At 44.1% G+C, this 20,146-nt stretch overlaps 1 protein-coding gene across 2 annotated transcripts in view; it reads right to left on the minus strand.

Moving 5' to 3' along the window:
• The window catches only part of tmem196 (transmembrane protein 196), a 53,131-nt gene extending 33,360 nt beyond the window's left edge, over positions 1-19,771 (minus strand). Inside the window, exons 1-5 of one of the 2 annotated variants that reach the window (XM_085988437.1) lie at positions 19,132-19,769; positions 16,824-16,880; positions 15,148-15,402; positions 9,932-10,092; positions 9,659-9,765 (exon numbers count right to left, since the gene is read on the minus strand). In XM_085988437.1, the coding sequence (XP_085844563.1) occupies positions 10,024-10,092; positions 15,148-15,402; positions 16,824-16,880; positions 19,132-19,293 (543 nt within the window). In that variant the 5' untranslated portion in view covers positions 19,294-19,769 and the 3' untranslated portion in view covers positions 9,659-9,765; positions 9,932-10,023. Of the gene's footprint in view, positions 1-9,658; positions 9,766-9,931; positions 10,093-14,657; positions 15,403-16,823; positions 16,881-19,131 lie in introns of those variants that run through there. The other variant, XM_085988436.1, reaches the window with a different exon arrangement.
• Between the last annotated feature and the right edge of the window lie 375 nt (positions 19,772-20,146).

Here is a 20,146-nt window from a genome sequence, read left to right on the forward strand (position 1 = left end):
GTGCTTTTGAGCCAGACTGCACTATCTATCTTTAGGGAATAATCTTCCATGGCTTATGGATTAGTTTTTTCCTCTAATTCTGATCTTTTAACTTGTACGAAATTTGAGAATGCCTTCTCATCAAAAGCCATTATCTTTGTGGCAATCCTTCTCATCAAAAGCCATTATCTTTGTGGCAATCATGTCATTTGTTTGAGATAGTATTCACCTTTCTGGGAAATACACTGAAAATAAATGGGTTACTGCCCCAGTTAAAATATGACATAAAAGAACTTCATGTGAATGTGCTAAACATTCATATCTACATACACTATGTAATTTCAAGGGACTGATCTTTTGTTCTCATTCTCTCATTTTATTTTGATTTTAATAATTAATGTCAAAACATGAAATAATTAATGTTACAACCAAAACAGTCTTGCAAAAAAAAAATCAGTGTGTTGGACAAATTGTTCATACTGTTGGAATGTATTCAGCCAATTGAAGTTTCAGTTTCTTCCAAAGTGAAGTTTTCCTTTTTTTGAGTCTAATTTTTCCTAATTTCCCCATATTCACCCTTACTTCTATCATAATGTGGGTGCTAGAAATATAATGAAAACATTTCTGTTGTCAAAATAATTCCTGTAATGAGTTTAGTGCCATTTTAAGAGGAAGCACTGAGAAGAGTTAAAAGACTCATTTGAATCACTGAATTTGGGAAAAAATTTGTCTTAAAATAAATGAATTAAACAAAGATTTGGGAACAAGGAATACAAAACAATTAAAGATGCATCAGGGATGTTGTACAGAGCTGTAAGCAGTCACAAATTTGTCTCAGCAGAATTTAAAGCCCCAAACTACTGAGTGACCATTTAATATAAACATATTTTTGGCCGGTTTCCTCTTGTGAGAATCGTTTGCTATTATATCCAGATGAGGTATCTGCATATATGAGGAACAAATTACTCCGCTTGTATTCAGGCTCCATTTCCATCAACAACCCTCTACTTATGTAATTTCAACCAGCAACCTACCTAATGTAATAGCTGTATCATGTGTTCTAATTTTTTCTAATAGCCATCTATCTGGTTCTTTACAGAACTCTTTTTGGAACTATCTTTACCACCATTCTGGTGACTTCTTCAAAGAACTCAATCAGATAGAACCACAAAAGTTTACAGGACAGAAGTAGGCTATTCAGCCTCTCATGTCTATGCAGGCTCTTTGCTGGAGCAATCCAAAACTAATTCCCTGCCCCACTCTCTCCCCATGTTCCTTTAAGAGATGCAATGATCTCTGCCTCATCCACTCCCCATGATAAAGCATTCCATGCTCCAACTTCCTTTGTGTAAAGAAATTTCTCCCAACCTCTCCTCATTTTCAATGACAGTTTTAAATTGATGATCCCTCATCACTGACTTCCCAACCGGAGGAAATAGTTTTACCCTATTCACTATATCAAAACCTTTTGTAATGTTAAGAAACTTTATTAAACCTCCTCTTAGCCTTCTCTGTTCCAATGGAAATAGGCCCAATATCTCAAGTCTCTTCTCATATCAAGTTTTCCATCCCTGGTATTATTCTGGTAAATCTACACTGGATGCTTCCCATGGTCCCAATGTCCTTTCTATAAAGGGATGCCGAAAACTGCAAACAGTACTCTAACTGTAGTCTAACTAATATTTTGTTCAAATGAGTGAGGTTGGACCTGCATTTCCTAATAACTTCCAAACTCTTCACATGATCATATATCACATTCTGTATAATGCTTTCCAAAAGCTTCGCTACTACTGAAGTTATACACATGGGCTGACAATTTCCACGATCCGATTTGTTCCTTATCTTAAATAATAGGACCTCATAAGCCATCCTTCAATCCATGGGATTAACCCATACCTCAATGAGCTAATGAATACTTGAGCCGGTGGCTCACATATCACCTCCCCCATTTACCCCTGGGGTAAAAAGCAGTAAATCCTGCGGCATTATCAGTCTTAAGCTCATTAATCTTAGCTGAAGCATTTCACCAATTACTCCGAATGAATACATTTTAGTTACACAACTACCCTGTAATATTAGGACTGTGGCATAGAAACATAGAAGATAGGAGCAGGAGTAGGCCATTCGGTCCTTCGAGCCTGCTCCGCCATTCAACGAGATCATGGCTGATCATCCAAACCCTAGCACCCGGTCCCTACACCGACAGCCATCCCACCCAAGCCCTATCCCCGTAACCCCGTAACCCCACGTATTTAATCCCCCCTAACACTAAGGGCCAATTTTTATCATGGCCAATCAACCTAACACGCACATCTTTGGACTGTGGGAGGAAACCGGAGCACCCGGAGGAAACCCACGCAAACACGGGGAGAATGTGCAAACTCCACACAGTCACCCGAGGCCGGATTTGAACCCGGGTCCCTGGCGCTGTGAGGCAACAGTGCTAACCACTATGCCACCATGCTGCCCTGCCCATGGCATCATCTTAAGAAGTGAAAATGAATGCAAAATATCTATTAAGCTCATCAGCCATATATTTATCTTCATCTTCATACTTAAACTACCCTGATAAAAAAGAATGAATGCTGTCCTTAATTGCTTTCTGTTTTCTAACAGAACTGAAAAAAGACTTTTGCAATGTGTACAAGGCTCTTTGATGCTGACTTTGAACACAGCCAGAATTTGTCATTCAGCCATCCCTGTGCCATTCTGAAGGACCACCTGTTCAAGTGACAGACTTTGGCGACTCGACAGTGCAAAAAACCTTGGCAGTGCTACGCCAATGACAAATTTAGCAACAACTAAAAGTCGACCACTGGAAGGGAGAGAAAATATTACGACTAGTTTAGAATCATGTAAATAACTGAGAAAAAGGAAAAAAATACTTAAGGAGGGAAGAGCAAACAAATAAAGCAATTTGAAAAATATTTTATAATGTAGTTAATGTAAAGAGATTTGGGGAGAGGAAAACAAACAGAAGTGAATTTTATCTCATGTAACTTTTCTAAAGCGGTAGGTAAATGTCATTACAAATGTGGGGCAAAATTTTCTGAGTAGCAAATTAGAAAATCACGAGTGCATTGCCAGTGATTTTCCATCTATTAATGTCAATGGAGGGAAAATCCTGGGCACTGCAACATTGGTTTTTAAACAAAACCTTTGCTGCATGCAAGATCCTGCAGCTGGGGCGGGGACTTGGGTAGTTCCACCCATAAGGCTTATATCATTCAATATTAGCAAAGTATGTAATATTTTTTACCTTGTGTCATTTATGTATTTTATGTTACTTTGGTCTATTGCAGCATAAGCAAACCACTATTGCTTGTAGGTTATGACAGGACTGCTGTGACTATTTCCACTTTGCAGCAACACTAAATCCTGAGTCAGGATCTGACCAGATTCTGGACAGAAGCAGTAAGGGACTCCCTGGAGCAGTCATTCTCACATCACTTACAATTCCAGTGCAGTGTTAACATAAACACAAAAAGTGCCAAGGGTCTTGGATTTCCACAGCACTTTCGAAACCTACTGGAATTAATGAGCCGGATCTTGCTGGAGTGGAGCATCTTGTGGTGTACGCATTCATTAGACTTTTTCCTACACCCTTCAGCTCGGAATTTTTTTTGCACCGTAACTTGCTGGAAGTGCAAGCTTATAACAGTATGGCAAGGGCATCAGGGCATCTAGGACCTGAATGAACAGAGGCACCAATGCTGTATCTCTTTAACCAATGAGATTTAAGGATCGAGATAAAAACAGAGGAACAGTGGAGAAGGAGGGTGAATTAGAATGGGTGAATTAGAGTTAAATCAGGTGCAGAAAGAGAAATAAAGAGAGGGAAAGAAAGATTGGATTAAGAGAGAGAGATAAAAGAGACAGAAAGAAAAAGTAAGAAAACAATTGAAGCTTTTCAATTTTTTTTAATAATCTCCAACAACATGTTACTACCTGCAGGAATGAGAATTGTTCCATTTCTGGGCCAGAGAGGTTGGTTGGCATTGCATTAACAATTATCACATTGTTAAAAGGTACTTACGCTCTTAATTAACAGACTTAGCTTTCTGCGGTGAGTTTAATGGGAATTAATGTGAAAATCCAGCAACGGGGAGGCTAAGGGTGAGATGCCATCTGTGCCAAGCAAGCGGTGGAGCGGTGTAAATCAACCAGCGAGTTCTGGAGATTCACACCTCATGGCGAATCACTTAATCCCCTGAAGTTGCTAGCCAATTTGCATATTAATATCGGTGTGCGTCATTAAAACACTGTTATTTTTCCAGCAAGATCCAGACAAATGTAAATGTTTAAACAGTACAGTCATTGTCACTCACGTGCTATGAACATTTAAATTTTAATTTCTGGGCGAGGGTTTTGTGCATGCAAGGACATTTTCTTACTAGATGTTCTAAGCTGTTGGCTTCTAACTCCACAGCAATTCTTGTTACAATTTTCTATTAGACACATTTACAAGCTATGAATTGCTATCTGCTTCAACTGTTTACTTCTTGCAGAGAATGGCATGTGTTCTGTTAAGTTTATTTTTGGACATTGAGGGGGAGAAATTGGGTATAGCCCTGTTTGGGGCGCTAGATCTGGCGAAGCGCAAAGCCTAGCGCCAGTTGCGATTTAGCGCCACCTGGCGCTATATTGGGTCGTTGCGCCCCTGAAGGTGATTGCGGCGCTAAATCAGGCGGTGCACGAGACTCTTAAGGCACTATCCCGGGGGCGCAACCCAATTTAGCGGCGGCGGGGCGCAGCGCAGGTGCTTTCAATAATCACTGACCCCGAGTCACACTGGCACCGGCCAGCTCTTAAAGGGGCGGGTCGAGTAGGATCACCAGACCCAGCACTTCCTGGCGCGCCTTAAATTTGGTGCTAACTTACCTGAGGCGCTCCATCCTGTCAAAACATGGAGAGGGCGAGGCAGAGGGCAGAGCGCTTCACCGAGGTGGCCCTTGAAGCTTTGGTAGGCGCTGTGGACCGCAGGCGTGATATTCTCTACCCTGAGGATGGGAGGAGGGCTCAACATGCAGATTAACGGCGAGCATGGAGGGATGTGGCCACCAGAGTGACCTGCAGAAGCGTGGTGGCCAGGAGCACCGTACAGTGCCGGAAAAAGTTCAACGACCTCACTCGGGCCGTCAGGGTGAGTGCCTTTTCCACGATCATCCTCATCCCTCCATCTGCACCTGACTTAATGGCTGGAGGGTGCCCGAATCCCCAAAGGCCATCTGTCTGCCTGCACCCATGGCCCTTCCAGGAAACACACACGCACATTCAGCTCAATGCATAATGAAAGGGCTAATCTACCATGGGGGGCATGTAATGTCAGTTCATTGCACAATGTAAGGGCTAATCTACCATGGGGGGCATGTAATGTCAGCTCATTGCATAATGCTTCAACACTTCCCATTCTTTCTCCTGCAGGCGAAGCTGGCGAGGAACCGCCGAGAGCAGCTGGCCACCGGTGGAGGCCCGCGTCACCTGCAGAACCTAAGCGAGTTGGAGCTGAGAGTGCAGAGGATAGTGGGACACCGGCTGACTGGACCAGTCGCCTCTGGAGCTGCCGACCCCAGAGTGGACAGCGATGGTAAGGCTCTCACCTTTTTGATATCTCTCCTACCAATTGCTCCCCCCACCAGCATGATTCTCCACTGCCGAGCCACTACAGTACATTGCAGCACTTATGCCTCCCTCGCTGCCACCCTGTCCTCATGCTAAAGCCACTCCTGTACCTCCCTGCTTTCAGATGGTGAATCGCCAGGTGAGGCTGCGGGCCCTCAAGCTGCCACTCTGAGTGACTCTGGAGGCGACGACCAGGAGGATGCCGGACCATCCCAACCAACCTCAGGCGAGCGAGCCCAACGCCAGACTGGGGGCACTACTTCCCTGGAGGGGGGGCGGGGGGACCAGCTCTGAGGAGGAGGCAGTTCCAGGCACCAGCGGGCTGCAGCAACGCAGGGGGGTGAGGGAAGCTCGGGTGCCGTCTCCCCGGACGGTGAGTCAGGCCGCCAGTTCTGCTACAAAGAGCGCAGAGGAGGTGCGTGCCCTCAGAGAAATGAGCGCCCAGGCTGGTGGGAGGAACACTGAGCCCATGGCTGCAGTGGGAAGGTTGTCTGAAACCATCGGGACACTGGCGCGAAGTGTCCAAGACATCGGCGCAGCACAGGCCCGGAGTGCGGTGGACTTCGGGTCAGCATTGGAAAGGGCTGTCCAGGGCTTCGCCGAAGCACTGGCACCTGCAACGCAAGCGCTGAGTGCTGCCACACAATCACTCGCTGGTGTCCTGCATTCGCAGGGTGAGGCCAGGCGACCAGTGACTGCTGCCACCCTCGATGGCTCAGACAGGATTACTCGGGGCCCTCAGGGCACCACAGCAGGCCAGCAATCTGTGCTCCAGCAGATTGCTCCGGATGCTGAAGCGCTGCCCTGTGGGAGTGCCAGTGTGTTGCTGGAGCAGGGAGGTACTGTCCTCTCTCAAGATGACAGCATTCCTGCTGCCACCACTGGCACTTCCCCACTGCAGCTGCCACCACCTGCAGGACAGACTGCTTCCACCCATGCACAGGTGGAGCAGTCAGCAGCTGGGCCCTCTAGGCGCAGAGGTCGTCCAGGCCGCACCTCAGGGGCATCTGCGCTCAGGGACAGTCAGCAGGCCTCCCCCAGCCTTGCTGCAGCCACTGGGGTCACATTAAGGAGGAGCTGCAGGGAGGGAAGGGGCCAGAGCCGCAAGAGACCGAGATCCCCATCCGGGGGCAAAGAGTAAAGGGGGGGGGGGATGAAGCCTCTGTTGAGGTTGAATCAAGGCCATAGAGGATGCCATGAGAGAACCTCATGTTTTGGACAGTCTCACGGGAGGGAGAGGCAATTATGTGTCTGTGTTTTTTAAGCTTTCTGTTGTTATTCCTTTTTCATGTTGAAATGAAGCCATTTCTTTGTATTAAAACACTTTATTCATTTGCAAAGGCCAAATCTGGTTTTTACATGATTTTTGCCCATCACTGGCTTGGGGGTATGAGGGCGGCTCCAATCCTGCTCCTGGAATGGCCACAAGCATTCCGTCAGAGGGGCCTAGAAGCGGCTTCTGATGAGCCTCTGACGCACGGCCCTTCCAGAAAGTCCCTCCCTCCCATCTTGGTCCTCCTCCTCCTCCTCCTCCTGCTCCTCCTCCTCCTCCTCCTCTGCTGGTGCGTCAATGTCTGCTGGCATTGGCTGGGAACGTAGGATGGCGAGGTTATGGAGCATGCAGCAAACAACGACGAAGTGCGAGACTCGCTCGGGCGAATACTGCAGAGCTCCCCCGGAATGGTCGAGACAGCGGAACCGCTGCTTCAGCACGCCGATTGTGTGTTCGACAATGTTCCTCGTCGTCAGATGGCTCGCATTGAAATTTTCCTCAGCAGGGGTTCTGGCGATCCGGAGTGGGGTCATCAGCCACGGGTACAGAGGATAGCCCTTGTCCCCAAGAAGCCAGCCTTCTGGGTGAGCCGGGGCCTCGAAAAGGTCAGCAACAGATGTCTGGCACTGGATGAAGGCGTCGTGGCTGCTGCCTGGAAACTGCGCATTGACTGTGAGGATCAGCTGCCAGTGGTCACAGACCAGCTGTACATTCAAGGAATGGAACCCCTTGCGGTTGTGGAACTCCTCCGGATTGAAAACAGGTGCCCACAAAGCCACGTGCGTGCAGTCAATGGCACCCTGCACCATGGGGAAGTCCGCTATTGCTGCGAAGCCCTCTGCGTGCTCCCGCTGCTTGTCCGGGGTCATTGGGAAGGAGATGTACTGCCACCTCCTTCGAAACAGGGCATCAGTCACTTGACGGATGCAGCAATGCACCGCGAACTGTGAGATGCTGGCTATGTCCCCAGATGCGGACTGGAAAGAGCCGGTCGTGTAGAAGTTCAGGGCAACAGTCATCTTCACAGCCACCGACAGAGATGTCCTGCACCTTATCTGAGGCTGCAGATCTGTCCGAAGCAGGTGGCACAGCTCACTCACGACCTTCTTTCCAAAGCGCAGCCTTCTGAGACACTGCTCCTCCGACATGTTCCTGTAGGAAAACTGCTGTCGGAAAACCCTGGCAGCGTAAGGTCCGGTGTGGCGACGTCTGTTGGCCCTCCTCCGTCTGGCCATGGCCGGCCCCCTCTCCCTGCGTCTCAGTACCCTTTCTAGATGATGCTGCAGCAGGACGTTCCCCTCCAATGCAGCCCCCATAATAAGCGCGCACAGGAAGTGTCCCCTTTGTAAAAGCTCACCAGCAGCAAGGCGATGGTCAGAAGGCTGAAGTTCCTCTGCTTGCGTGGGCTCAGTGGTCAAAAGGCTCTCTGTGTGCAGCTCAGCAACTCTTTGTAACTCAGGAAGAAGTTGTGCTCCAGAAATGGCTGCCGTTTTTAAACCACACCAGTCCCCTTTAAATAACGCCCCCCCAGACCGAAAGCGATTGGGTAAGGTTCCCTGTAAGCTGTCACTAATAGCGCCAGGCGCTACGGAGGGGGGCGCCACTGAATTTCCGATCCGGGGTGCACAAAAGGCGTTGCACACTGAAATGACGTCATAATCTGCCTGCGCCCATGTGCAGGCGCTACGAGTTTGCGCCGGCGCTAAATGCATGGGCAATATGGGGCGAGGCATTAGGCACCCTGCGCCCACCCGGAAATTGGCTAGCGCCCCACTTCTCGGCCTCTTTAGGCATTAATCGGTGGCGCTACCAACCGAATTTCTCCCCCCTAGTGCTTTCTTTTCTGCACAATAAAGGAATAACAGACTCCAAAGTATAGTGAAGGTGAATGATTTTATTTAATTTTGCTGTATGTGTTTCATTTGTTTTGCAGTGCATTTGTCTCTTGTGATTCTCCTTGCTTGTTGTGCATATGCCTATGTGGACTCCTAATTGAAGGAGTAGCACTGGTGATTGATTATGCAGCCCACTGACCTGCTCCAAAGGATACAGAAGGCCCATTTCCGGTCAGTGCACTCAACCATGATGCAGCAGCGCTAGGGATCTCCTTTGTAAGAGTTGGGAGTGGGCAGCTACCATCTTGTGCAGAACTATCCATCAGCACAGAACTGCCACTCGTGTGAATACCAAGCAGCTGCTATTGCGCTATTTCATACATACCACTGCTAGAGGGCACCTCCTCATCATGCCTATTGATCAGTTTGAGTATGGAACAGTGGGCATCTATGAGGTCTTGGAATCCATCCCTCATGGTTGCTTATAACTGTTCAAGAGAGTTAAAGCTGGCTATGACAGCTTTTTGGAGTTTGGACCCCAAAACCTCCATAGCAGCAATGGGGCATTCATAAGAGATGTTCCTACAGGGCATATGGCCTTCTTAACTAAGATCTCCACTGCAGATGCTCAGTGGCACAGAGCAGTGCAGACAACTGCTGTTCCATGACATCATTTATGTGGGAGGTGGTGACAGCACTAATGTGAGAGGTGGCATTGCATATCCAATTGTTAGGCTCTTCCACATTACCCAGACCTCCTTTCACTGTCTTCAAAGCAGGCCCAATAAGATCTGTGATCCCATATGATTCAGGAGGGTCACTCAGTATGCTAGACCTCTGTCCTGCATCAGTCAGCCCCTCATCAACCATAATCACTGCTACACTTCATCACCAGTGCTCGTTGCCATCACTGTATCAACATTCTTCCTTAACATTTCTATCTACTTACCATGAGGTCTGTGCTGGTGACTGATTCAAATGTAGATAGTGATGCAAAGTGTTCTCATGAGTGTTCCTCTTCTAGATCAACTCGAGTGCAGCTGGATTCTACTTGTTCTAAGAAGAAAGTAAAGCGCTTTATGAATAAATAAGCACACATGTCCATATGGGTCGTGAATTGTTATCACATGCTGTATGATATGCTCAGGTACAACCAGTGTGCATGGACATATTCATATAACACTCTGCAAATCACAGAATATTTGAGTATTATGGGACGTACCATAATTTCTATGCTGCCTCCAAGCTCCACAGACCCCATGCCTTTCAAGCTCTCCCTCCTGAACAGCTTGACAGTAGCTTCCTCATATAGGGTCAGGTTGTTATGGTCTGAAGTCCATCACCTGTTGCAGTTACTTCCCTCCTATTATGTGCTGAGTTTGCCTTTAAACATAAAAATAATGAGGATTGAGACATGGTGAATTGGCCCATGGAATGTGCTTTCTGCATTTTATACTCTCTCCTTAATGGATGTATAATGTAATTTGCATAACCCTTTAATTTGCAGTTCTAATAATTACTTGCTGATGTACCACAATTTGCTGTAGAAGGGCATCTAATGGTGTCAGCCATAAGTTAGACTTGTCCTTGCACATTTAGGTTTTTAAATGTTTTACGTGGCAGGTTGCTGAAAGTGCGAGCTGATAATGTTGCAGCGAGGCAAACCGGGCATCTGGGACATGAGTGAACAGGACAAGCAATTGTGTATCTCCATAACCAATCAGACTGAAGGATTGTGAAATGAACAGCATAAGAGCCGAGAAGGAAGTGTAAATTAGAGCGGGTGAATTCAATGTCAAATCAGGTACAGAAAGCAAAGTAGAGAAGGAAAGAAAGATTGGATAAAGAGAGAGAGAAAAAAAGAGGCAGAAAGGAAAAGTAAAAAAGAAACATTTTGTTTTAAAATTTTACATTTTTTAAATCTCCAACAACAAATAAAATCTGAAGGAATGAAACTCCACACTTGTAATAGTTAATTTTCAGTGCCAGAGATGTGGATTGACAGTAATTAATACTTATGATGTCGTTAAAAGGATACTTAGACTGAAATCGACAAAATGTAACTTTCCGTGGTGAGTTTAGTTCGTATCTACCATGCAAATACAGCAACTTCACAACATTGAATGCATTTCAAAGGTGAGGCAATCACATTATTGGGAAGCTAACAGTGGAGCAGAGCAACTCGGACAGCAACATTTTGATATTTGAGTTTAACTGCGCATCTGCCTCTCGTCTGAAGTTGCTGTACCATTTGCGCATAAATAAGCGCCATTAGCCTCACCGTTAGTTTAACAGGAAAATCTAGGCCAATATTTCTCTGTCATTACAGCTCTTTTTGCATTTATCTTTTATGGCTATAAATTTCCATTATGTGCATATATATGTCAAATATATTGGCTCAGAATTTGTGGTTAAACTGTCAGTGTTTGCTGTCATTACTCTGTAAAACTGATAGCAACTTCTGGAGTCTGCACATGCACATTTAAGCGTGGAAATCCTGAATTTGCTGCCAGTGATAACTTGCTCCTCCACAGGGTGCTCTGTTGCAATCGTCACAGATGGAAATTAATTAAAAATCACTGAATTGACATGAACTTCCACATTTTATGCTCTATTCTCATTGTAAAAGCTAAGCCTTGTTGAATGAGGTGTAACTGAGTTTTTAACGGTGTACTAAGTCATAATTACTGCTGAACAACCTCTCTGGCCATGAAAAACTAATTTTATAATTGTGCAGTGTAATTTTCTCCATTCCATGATAAGAATTTCTTAGATATATTTAAGTTTGTTTATGGTATTTCAGCTTCTACCTTAATCCCATGTGAAAGTCCCAGGCCTAGAAATTCACTGGCGGGCCAGCCTCGCCAGGGCGGCGGAAGTAGCGCCCCAGAAGAAGTCACGGCCGCCCGTCGCAAATTCAGTTTGCGTGCCCCAGAGGGAAGCGCGGCGCTATTCGAGGCGCCCCGCATCCCTCTTGGGGCGCTGCAACTGAAGTTCGCAGCGCAACCTGCCGCAGCACGCTGCAGTACTGCAGACCTTCCTCCCCTACTTAAAGGGGAGGGGCCTGCTGCAGCGCGCTCGAAGAGCGCGAGTGCCGGCAAAAGAGCCTGGCACCGAGGAGAAGTGCCGGGCTCTTGGGACACAGCCGGCACTCCGCAGGGGGGGGGGGGGCTCAGGAGGCCGGGGACGGCGGCGCGGAGAGGTGCTGGCAGGCGGCCAGCAAAAAAAATGGCCGCCCCACACCTCAGCGCCTCTACCACCACAGGTAGGCCCCCCTGAACCGGTTGCAAATTGCGACCGGCGTTAAAGCAGGGGGCGCTACCAAATTTCGCGATCGGGGCGGTAGTGGGGCGCCGTGCACACCGATGATGTTATCGGTAGCGGCGCAGCGCTAACGGCTAGCGCCGCCATTAGCGTCCTGCTAAATTTAGCGGGAGGCGTGGCCAGTGGCGCAAAACCCACTAAGTGCCCTCTTTGGGCGCGAACGGGTAGCGCAGCCCACTGAATTTCTAGGCCCCAATTTTTATTTTGCTTTCTGTAAAATTATAAAAAAAGAGAATGATAAAACCTGCTTGTTGCTTGCTGGTTTGCTGTCTGTGCGAATTCTTCAATGTGATTGGCTGCTTAGCCTGCTTGATGATATCACTGTATCTGGACGCTGGAGATACCGTATAGATAGCGCCAGAATGAAATTAACGTTGGAAAAGGTGAAATCAACTCCACAGATCTCGCTAAAGGTTTGTAGGCAGCTTTCTTCGAGGTCAGCGGTGAGCGCCGTCACTTAGCCGCTGACCACAAAATCCAGGCCAATATAGTAATATTCACACCTTACTTTTGTGTTTTTCCAGTAGTTGAGCCATAGTTCACAGCTTCCCATGTATATTTGGTGGCTGTCCTTCCCCACCAGAAATAGCTAATAACATTCCATTGCTGAGTAAAAGAGAGCTCGCAGAACAACATCGTTAAATCAGGATTTCCTTTGTTGAGGCTAGGCCATATTCTATTACAACTGTTATGAATTTAGTTGGAGTATGCTCCATTGGATAAACAAACTGTCAATATTCACACCAATTAATTGACTTATTAGCTGCCTGCAAAGTATTAAAGTATTATTACTGCAGGTGTGTCATAATTGGCTGGTTTTTTTTGTACTTGCTGCTAATGATCACTTTCAGGTCCCAGGTGTATCAAAACTGTGCAGTCCTGTGATTTTGTTGATGATTAGTTAGTTAGAATCATAGAATCCCAGAAACTTACAGCACAGAAGGAGGCCATTCGGCCCGCCGTGCCTGTGCTGGCTCTTTGAAAGAGCAGTCGTGCTTAGTCCCACATCCCTGCTTTTTGTCCATAACCCTGCAAGTTCCTCATCCTCAAGTACCTGTCCAACTCCCCTTTAAAATTATTTATGGTATCAGCTTCCACCACCTTTTCAGGTAGAGCGTTCCACATCCCGACAACTCTCTGAGTAAAAAAAATTCGACTCATCTCCCCTTTAGAACCTTTTCCAATGATTTTGAATCTATGACCTCTAGTTATTGACCCACTCACCAGAGGGAATATTTTTTCCCTATTTACTCTATCGAAATCACTCATCATCTTGAAAACCTCTTAAACTTCACTGTTCCAAGGAGAACAGTCCTAATCTTTCCAACCTCTCCCTATAACTGAAGTCCCTCATCCCTGGTAACATCTTGGTAAAACTTCTTCGTACCCTTTCTAATACCTTTACATCTTTCCTAAAGTGTGGTTCCCAGATTTGACCACAATACTCCAGCTGAGGCCTAACCAGTAATTTATAACGTCCTAGCATGATCGCTTAACCCAATAACCCAAATGCTTTTTTAACCACCTTATCAACTTGCCCTGCCACCTTTAAGGATTTAGGTTTTCTCTGTTCATCTACACTTTTCAAGCCACTGCAATCTTCTAATGTTTGGTACAATCCCACTATATCTACATCTAAGCAATTCTAACTAACAATGTTATATATATCACTTCCAAAAATATAGATCGTTTGTTTATACGTTAAACAAAAAGTTAAGCTAAGGTTAAAGTTGATCAATCATAAGATTACTTCAATCTTAACATACTAGTTCATACAAGTTTCTCCAGATTTTCCTTATAACTCAAGTCTCCTGGTGACAGGAATTAATCTTGTGGGCCTTCTTTACACAACCTTCAGGGTTTGGTTGTTTTGGCTGGGACTGGGCTAGAACTGGGCAGGGGTGTGGTCTGGCCAGCTTGCACATAAGATGAAAGGCAATTAATATCAAAGCATGATGACAGCCTTGTGACTCAGAAAGTCTGTATCATGTTCAGTATCTATAATGGTTAGATTAGCAACTGATTGTGTAGTTCGTTGGATGATACAAAGGAAGTCAAGCAATGTGCCATGCCATGCAGTGGTGGGATTAGGAGTCTCACCTGCGATTCCTCACATGGTGAATTACCAATCTCACCCGGACTGTCAGTAGGAGGCACTGAACAAAGTGTGGTGATTCTGCACAAGGAAAGAGGAAACAATCAGGGGGCAAGCCAACCTGTGCCACTCTTACAAAATTCTGAGCTTTTTTAAAATTGAGAAACCTAGGTCAAAGACCAAGATCTGTAGTGCAGAACACCACAAGGTTGCAAAGAATAGGAGAGAAGGCAACATAAATCAAAACAAAGTAATGGTTAGGTGACACCAAGCTTGGGTATTAAGAGCCTATAAATTTTGAGAGGAAAGGAAGACTGTGGGGGGCCAGGAATACCACAGTTTTGAAATCCTGGTAATGGATGAGTTTGAGTAGAAGGCAGGAATGAGTCATAATGGTGAAGAAAGTGGCGCAAGTTTGTAAGTACGTTCTCCTGTTGGCTCTCAGTAGATGAATAAATGCTGAAGGGAACCCAAAAAAGTGAGGAAGAATAAAAACCTAAAAAATGGGGACAATAGGAACAAAAATGATTCATATACATTAACTGTTATTTAAATTCATTTAATTATCATACACTTGCAACAAAAAGACAGGAAATGGCATTGTTACTGGCACAAGCGCGATGGGTCAAATGGCCTTCTACTATGCTGTAAAATTATATGACTGTATGACTGGTTTCCTATAATGTTAGTGAATTTTCTGTAACCACAATATGCAGACTTCAGCTGGATGCAATAGATTTTTCTGGGGAGACATTAGACATGCAATTTCTGGATTCAAAGATTAGCCAGCTTATATCATTACTATCGTAATATAAAGTGAAATTTGTAAAATAACCTAAATTTCCTATAAACACGATTGAACAGAAATTTCTAGGGAACTAAGCATTTCAAATTCAAATATAAAGTTCTAAATAGTAAGTACTATGAACCTACCACCTTACTGCAGTGTTGACAAAGCAAAAATAAAGTTTATAAAATCCATTTATATCAAATATTCTCAGTTGCAAAATGTTACATACTTTGTCTGTCATTTCGTGAGAGTGATGCAGTGAGTGGTCTCTTTCCAGGAACATCCTCTGCTGCTCATTGCTGGCCAGGCGACAGGTGAGCCAGGCAGAGAGAGTGCAGCCTACGATGCCCAGGCATGCCATTGACATGGAAGCGACATGTATGGGGTAAGTGAATGTTGTCCTTTTTGCTACTGCCCGCAGAAACTGAAAATTTAATATTCCTCCGATCAGTCCACAGATACAACAGGCAGAAAATAATATCATCTGGCAGGAGACAGGAAGGATTAAAATCAGTCTCCACATCACCAAATTGGAAATAAAATTAGAAGGCAAAATGGATATTCGACTATTTGATATAATAAAGTATTTAAAGCAGGTTTATAAATGAATCAGAATGATCCTATTTTAAATAGTTACAACTGTTTGTTCTCTTGCTCATAAATCCCTTCTGATTTTAATGAGATTCTCGGCTACAGAAGAATCCCTTCCAATAAACTCTATTAGAAATTTCCCAGTGAGATAAATGTCAGCCCCACCTGAAGCATCATTCTTGTCAATGGGTAATCTTCAATGTCTATGAGACAGAATTCTGATTCAAGTTATGCTTATGAAAACATACACTAAAAAAAACCACTGTCCATAATAATGAGATTCAGGGATACATTTCCCAGAATGAAACGTTAATGCAACTACTTTTGAAAAGATTTTGATCAGTAATATCTGACCAGTTCAGAAATGATAAAATTATATTTGTTTATACATATCTTCCATTTTTACATGGACATGGGGAACTTATCCCTGTGGATACCGTTTTGTTATTTCTCATCATTATACACGTTATTTTTATTTTTTAAAATCAATGTTTCAGTGCAGTTTTTATTTTACTAAAAATCCATTTGCTTTGTATGAATTTACCGAGAGACAGGTAAGCAAACTGATTCTAATAAAGTTTAATCATTAACTGTCCCCACCACCCAGAATTTAACATTCTGTTACATCATTTAAAGAACTGTACCCCTAGCAAGCAATTACTTTAGAAAATTAATATATAAAATACCAAGTATTTGTACTGTAATAATGTTTCAAAAGAGCATAACTATTACCGTTTATGTAGCAGGAATGTGACACTGTTGTTGACACCACTTAGGTAAAATAATATCGTTTGGCGCCTATATAGCTATCTAGCAATGACATTTTTATTAAAATAATTTCAAATTCAGTATCAAAGGCCTGGCTTATATAATCAGTATTTACCTAAAATCTCGAAATATTACAAATCCACTTGCTAAATGGTGTGTGTCGGCTGCAAATGGCACTTTGTAGCAGTTAAGCAAGCATAAACATGAATCAGAATGCGGCAGAAAAATGTAATATCTATTTTGCCTTCTATTCACTTTTTAGTGAAACAAGTGACGATGCCACAGCAGAACTTTTATTTCATTATAAAAATCTAAATTCCATGCCAAAGGTGAAACTAGTCAATTTCTACAACTACAGAATACAGAATCATTTTCCCACAGAATAATTCAATGTGTGGAAAGCGAGTGAAGAAAACAATGAACCTTTATTAGTCACTTCCTAGTTTGGAAAAATATAACAGTGGTGATGGCGAAATAATGCTGTGATGGATGGCTGTTGACATTTGTAGTACTGGTGCTGAATGTTTTAAAAATAAAATCACTCACTATGAGACCAGATTTCTTTTTGGCGCAGACAATTCCACATACTCCACAGATTAAAAACTGTAAAGATGAAAAGACATATTAGATTTTTTTAAACTTGATACCATAAAATAGGAATAGCTTTTGTAGTGCCGCCGTCAATAAAACTTCATAATGTACCTATATTGTTCTGAACATAATTTTTCATTGTGATTGTGAGAATACATCGCAATAATTAATCCCCCTCCCCCCCAATTGAACGTGTAACCGCGGCAGGGTTCGTCCCTCTTTAATGTAAGTTTGGTTTTATTAATATAAAAACTATTTTATTTAAATAAATTATACCTGCCCAATATAACCCGCGAGTGAAAAAGATCTTCCGCACAAAAATATAATTAATCGTAAATTCAATACTCTAATATGCGATTCGCACGGTAAATTATAAGGTAACATATTCAATAGGGATTAATTACTGAGATGTGTTCTCACAAGCACAACAGGGAATGCATATCTGCTTAAAAGAATCTAACAAGTGTAGTGGAGGTGTGTGGTTTCAATATGCTGTGATCGGCATAACTGTTGTACACCAAGTCTGCGCTTGATAAAGACTATTCACCTCTGGCACTTCTCTGTCAGGTGGCTGTTTTAGGGCGCAGTTTCCAAGGGTGCAATAACTCTGAAATCGGATCTCAGTCTGGAGCGCAGGGGCCCTCGGGAAAGCTGTGCCACCTTGAACTTGACACATGAAAGGTGCCAGGTTTAAAAAGTGGCAGAGAGTTTGCTGGAATTACTGGGTACTTTATAAACTTGACTAGGATATATTTTAATCGGAGAAACCAGATGCTGTGGTTTGGTTTAAAAACATTTAAAAGAATATTGGCTGCCTGTGGAGTTTTTCACGTGCATAAGCACAGGTACCTGCGATTCCAACCAGGTATTGCTCGCTGCCAGTAGTTAACAGTCCCAGCGAGGCGGCACAGTATAACTGCAGCCCTTCATAGCAGCTAATGACTGCGGTCCCTGTCAGCCAGGTACTGAGAATAAACATTATTATAAGCCCGTTAAAGAACCTTTAAACATGTCAGCCTTTGTTTCTTGAAATTGTCCTTCTCCTTCTCCAATGATAATCTAACAGGGCGTTACAGCCCCTATAAAATATACTGAAGAATCCCGAAGACTTTCCACCACCCCCTTCCCAATGGATAACTCCGCCCCCCAAAAAAGATTGTTTGGTAGCACTTAATAATTAAACGCCAATTGAAACGAAATTGTTCCAAAAATAATTTACCAGATACGTGAAATCATTTACATTCTGCTCAATAGATGTAAATGAGTAACCCAGCATAGACCGACTAACATGCGACTCTGTATAGTACAGAAGAGAGAATAATGCAATGCTCGCTGGTTGTTAGAATACCAGCTTGCTCGGCTATTCAATGAAGACGTCAAGCGGGGGCTCTGTTGAGCACAGAGAGGTAAAATCACACCCCCAGCCCCGCTGCAGTCGCGATGTTGTTTCTGTTTTGATCGAACAATTTGTTATAAGTTAAAAAAAACTACAATTGCAATGTTCGTATCTGGATTTTTCATTATTATCCTTACTTTCCCCAGAAGTTTAAAACTTTTTTAAAAAACGTGGTCATTTATGTCAATTAAATTAGGCTCGGGACAAAAGTTTACAAGACGCCAATTTTATCTCCACACAGCAGTTTCCAAATCAGGCATATAATCCGAGATATTCCCAGTAAATATTGCGGTTATTATATTCTGGTTAGATGGAGCAGGATGGGCTGACATTCAGCTGTTTTAGATTAGTTTCAGGCAGGACCTACGTTTGTTGTTATTTCTTTGCAGTATTAGTCAAACACTGCGAATAAAATCCTTATTTTAGCGTGCATCAATTTCTACCCATACTTGGCTTGCTCTGTGAGAGACTGCAGGAGACGATCGCCCATTTTAAATTTCAATTAAACACAGTGCACGAGACTTGTACCCACTTTTTAAATTATGTAATGCCATCTATTTCAAAAGATGTAAGACCCCAAATTGTTTGAATGTAATAAATAAATCATCATGTAATTTAAACGCATGGTTGACAATGCTTGTTCCTTCCGCAGACTCGGTTAGACCATTTCCCTTTCCAAATTAATATTTATTTTTGTTTAATTTTTTATAAGCGGCAGTTAAAACAGAACAAACCCAAACGGGCGTTAGATGTCCCCCTGATCTACCTGACTACACTTGAGCAAGCCCGTGGACCGTGCAAGATACAAAACATTCACCGAGACTAAACGCAATGCAAGAAATCCAGGAGAAACAGTTTGCAACCTACACAAGCACCGCTCCATACCGGTGAAGAGTCCCCGAGCTGTGGTTGGAGAGCCTGGCTCCTCCCGATGCTGACTGCTCCCAAAGCCACGCTGGTGATGCCGAAGCCTATTTCCATAGCAGAGAGCACGAAGAGACTGGCAATAATCTGACTCCTGGTGCACATGATGCTCCCATCAGCATTCTCTCGAGAAATACTCAACCAACACGCCTGACACACAACTGAATCAAATCTTTCATAAATTATATATATATATCTTTAAAAACACCTCCATTGGTTTCAGTCAACCTTCCTCATCTGATGGAAAGAAAGCACGTACAGCCAGATCAGGTAATATCCTCTCATTGCGAAGTGCAAGGAGTCTTATGACTGTGGAGGCTGTCCAATATGTGTTATTTACTGTGCGCGGGCAAATCAGATGTCACCTTTCTCCCAGGAGTAACGTACGGCGCAAGTCTTTCGCTTTGTATCTGTGACCTCACAGCTGCTTAAACACAGCCAGCCTTTCGATCGGGGCAGCCAGTTAATAACAATCGCAGCCGCTGCTTCCCGCCCTCAGCAACTTTCACCGAAGCCCGCTCACAAGCTGAGACATCGGCATCACATAACGCGACCTAACAGCTTTATTGGCTGTATAGATGCAAAGTTTATGAGCGGCAATAGCAGAACGCCGCTAAAACATTAACATGCACGTTATTCAAATCAATGAACACATTTCTACGTTAAACATTTCTGGGGTTGAATCAGACTGGTAACCTCCTATTCCGCCCGAGCTGAACTTCTGACCCCATGTCCTCTCTGTGGTATCTTGAGGTGGCCATAGATGGAGACGGACACCGGTTAACTCCGTAACATGGTTTAATCAACACTTGCACATAAAAGCTTCTGCCATGAGGCAGCAAAAACAAAGACTACAACCAGTACAGAGCAGACTTAACTCAGGAGAGCAATTGCCACAGCACCACCTGGTGGATCAGGTTACTCATAACCTCCCAGGTTACTACACTCCTCCTCCCTT

Source organism: Somniosus microcephalus, chromosome 5 (genome assembly GCF_052327205.1).
Source record: "Somniosus microcephalus isolate GS21.2 chromosome 5, FLI_Smic_1.0, whole genome shotgun sequence".
Lineage (NCBI taxonomy): Eukaryota > Metazoa > Chordata > Chondrichthyes > Squaliformes > Somniosidae > Somniosus > Somniosus microcephalus.